Source organism: Sphaeroforma arctica, assembly GCF_001186125.1.
Source record: "Sphaeroforma arctica JP610 unplaced genomic scaffold supercont1.3404, whole genome shotgun sequence".
NCBI lineage: Eukaryota > Ichthyosporea > Ichthyophonida > Sphaeroforma > Sphaeroforma arctica.
Window position 1 is genome coordinate 1 of NW_014037154.1, and position 3,496 is coordinate 3,496.

The 3,496-nt window shown below is 39.3% G+C and overlaps 1 protein-coding gene across 1 annotated transcript; it reads left to right on the plus strand.

Moving 5' to 3' along the window:
* Positions 1–1,489: 1,489 nt before the first annotated feature.
* On the plus strand, positions 1,490–2,420 carry SARC_13537 (hypothetical protein). Its single transcript, XM_014292331.1, has one exon. It carries the CDS (start codon positions 1,545–1,547, stop codon positions 2,073–2,075), a length of 531 nt encoding a protein of 176 aa, XP_014147806.1. The 5' UTR covers positions 1,490–1,544; the 3' UTR covers positions 2,076–2,420.
* Positions 2,421–3,496: the final 1,076 nt, after the last annotated feature.

The following is a 3,496-nucleotide window of genomic DNA, read 5'->3' on the forward strand; positions in this document are numbered from 1 at the left end:
GAATATATATATATAAATAAGAATTGCAAGGTTTAGCGTCAGATTTTTGACGGGTCGTGCGCGGAAGTGTCAAACTTATTGATCGCAATTTTAAGTCGCAATTGTAACGCGTCAGACTTACGCGTCAGACTGAAGACACAATGGTCGCAACTCGCAAGACCAAAAGTCAGACTTAGTGGTCGCAGTCTTAACAAACCACGAGTAAAAGTGTATGTAAATAGCTGGAAGCATTCAGAATCTAAATAGGTTCTGTCACTTCCCAGTCCCTACTATTTTTTATTTATTTTTTAAATTACTGAAAACGTTATATATAGTTATTTTTTTTTAAAGCAAATTACTGAAAACGTTATATATATTTATTACAGCTTGTTGAGCTTTATGTATCGAAAAATAAGTGTCACGCTATTCTTTTCTGTCAAGCTCGTTTATCTGTCACGCTAAATCAATGACGGTTTACCTATTTGTCAGTCCCGCTCATCATCCGCATAAGCACACCATTCTCGCCAATTGGAACAGTGTAGAATTAAGGAAAATTCGAGAATCGATCAGTAAATATTGGTCGCGTATAAATAATACATATTTACAAACCTTTTTCTTTAAATATTGTTTTTGTTTAAAAACCAATTATCATTTAAAGTCGAGCACTGGCGACAAAATTTTTGTTTTTTATAGAAAAGAGAACAACATCAGCGGCTGTAGACCAATCTTTGTGTTTTTTGGTGTTTTATTATATTTAGTTCTGAAAGCGTAAGCTTTTCTAAGTCCCTGCATGACCCTCTCTAGAGAAAGTAGAAAGAGAAGAAAACTTAAATATTAAATATTATTAAAATATAGGGGATCGTACTAACGTCCGAAAGACGTCCCTGTCGACATTATCACCGATTTTTTGTCTGTCGCCAAAAAATGTACGTGACGCCTTTTTTTGCCGGCTGGAATGGGTTTTGCCCATTTGAGACCCTATACAAATAATCAATAGGCCAAATGTCTGAATATAAACCAGTAATTTACCCCTATGATTGTACGTTTTCGGTCCCTGCGGCTTCTCAGCCGCGTTGTATATATTTATGAGGACGACAAAATGTCTCCTCTGAGTCCTCTCAACGCGACATACCCTTACAATTTTGTTATATTTTTTTTATTGTTGTAGAGCCCATTTCTGCGAGCATCGCTACTTCGCTATTTAGCAGGGTTTAATGTCCTACAATTGGCTTTGAGTAGCTGTTTTTTATGTTAACAAAAAGATTAAAAGTCAAGGTCGTTACTAGAACTGTGACTGAAAACACGACCGGCGCAGGGAGGCGTATGTAGCAAGAACGTACAAACGTGTTTATTTACTCCAAAAGGGGTTCATCGCTGTGATTGCGCGCAAAAAAACTGGAAATTTGGAATCATGTTTTTTAAAAAGAAGACGATATTTTGCATATTTGCCTCGGATTGAGTTCGTATAAAATCGTATCAGATGTAACGTTTTAAGTCATTTCGGTCATTTCCGTATCGAAACAAAGTGAGTGGATCAAATCGATTTAAAATTTCGATCATTTAGTATGGCAGACACTTTTGGAATGGTCCATCCTGAACTCGAGGCGTTCGAGCAACCCAATTTAATGTCCCATATCACAAAGACATTCAAACTGGTAGATGAAAGACTCGTCAATAGCGAACGATTGATCGAAGAGCAGCGTATCCTTATCGAAGAGCAGCGCATCATTGAACAGGATATTGACGTGCAGCGAATCGCCCTTGAAAACAATAGATGGAGACGAGCTCAGCGAGTTCAACGAGTTCACGCGCGAGATATTGCTAATTTGCAAAATTCAGTAGCCGACATGCGAGTCTGGATGGACGCAAACGCGGGCGAATCCCATTCAAGTCCTAGTGCAGATCGTCCTATTCCTAGCGCAGATGGTTCCGTTCACAGCGCAGACCGTCCAACTCCCAGCGCAGACCGTCCAACTCCCAGCGCAGACCGTCCAACTCCCAGCGCAGACCGTCCAACTCCCGGCCCAAACCATTCACCTCTTGCCGCAAGAACTGTACGGATCAATGAACGCAGAAGACACTCCCTTCCAAAATAGAGTGCGCCATTACCTGGCGACACTGAGACGGGCGAACTCTTCATTCCAAACCTCCAGTCACTACTGGACAGAGGAAAGATTTCGTGACCTCAGAAATTTTCTTTGCTCCCCACAGTACCGTCATAGAATTGAACGCTCGAGTGCTTCCAAAGTCATTCGAAACTTCCGCAATTTCCTTGATAGCCGTCGCGTATAGGTTCAAATACACTTCATCATAGCAGGTGAGAAAACACTTCAGCCATAGTCGACTTGTCGACAATAAACTAGACTTGGCCGGTACAATTTTACAAAACTGAATGGTGGTTCACACAGTATCACTGAGGAATACGTATCAAACGAGATCCCTAATAAACATTTATTTCTAAATTGTTATTTAGCTCAAGTCTGACAACTCAAAAGAAATTCATCTCAGCAGCCTATGATATAGTCAGTCTCCGCGAAGTGGTGGAGGAGGTACGCTTAGTCAATACAACATAACTGTTCAGGGGTGTATGGGGTGTGATAAAAAAAATGCTTTGGACGAGCACTCACAAGTACTCCAAATTGACTTGTATAGGTTTAAATACACTTCATCATAGCAGGTGAGAGTAAACTTCAGTCATAGTAGCCATGCCTACAACATTAAAGCTAGACTTCGCCGGTACAATTCCACAATGTTGAATGGTGGTTCACATAGTATCATTGTGAGGAATACGTATTAAACGAGATTTTATTAAACATTCATTCCTAAATTATTATATAGTTCAAGTCTGACCGCTCAGAAGAAATTCCTCTCAGCAGCCAATGATATAGACCGTCTCCGCGAAGTGGGGAGAAGGTACGCTCAGTCAATACAACATAAATGTTCAGTCGCGTATGGGGTGTGATAAAAAATGCCTAGGACGAGCACATACACGTACTCTACAATTGACTTCTATGATATGCTGATGTGTTGAAGAAACGCTCAATAGGTCAGATATCTTGAACGCACGTTACGAAATATTTACTTCGACGGGATTTGCTTCGAAAATTGAGGAGAAACATGACGTGCTCATGTGCGGGTAATGTGACGATGTTACGGTAACATTGACCGACCCTGTTCGATTAATGAAATTACTTTTAAGCGACAATGATTTTAAGCGTAAGGAGAAACATGACGTGCTCATGTGCAGGTAATGTGACGATGTTACGGTAACATTGACCGACCCTGTTCGATTAATGATATTACTTTTAAGCGACAATGATTTTAAGCTGGAGTCTTAATTGGGCGCATATAAAGCAACCAGGCGCATAAATGTTAGGCATAGTAGCAATAGTATTAATATATATATATATACACACACACATATATATAAATATATATATATATACATATATATATACATATACATATACATATATATATACATATACATATACATATACTATTACATATACATATA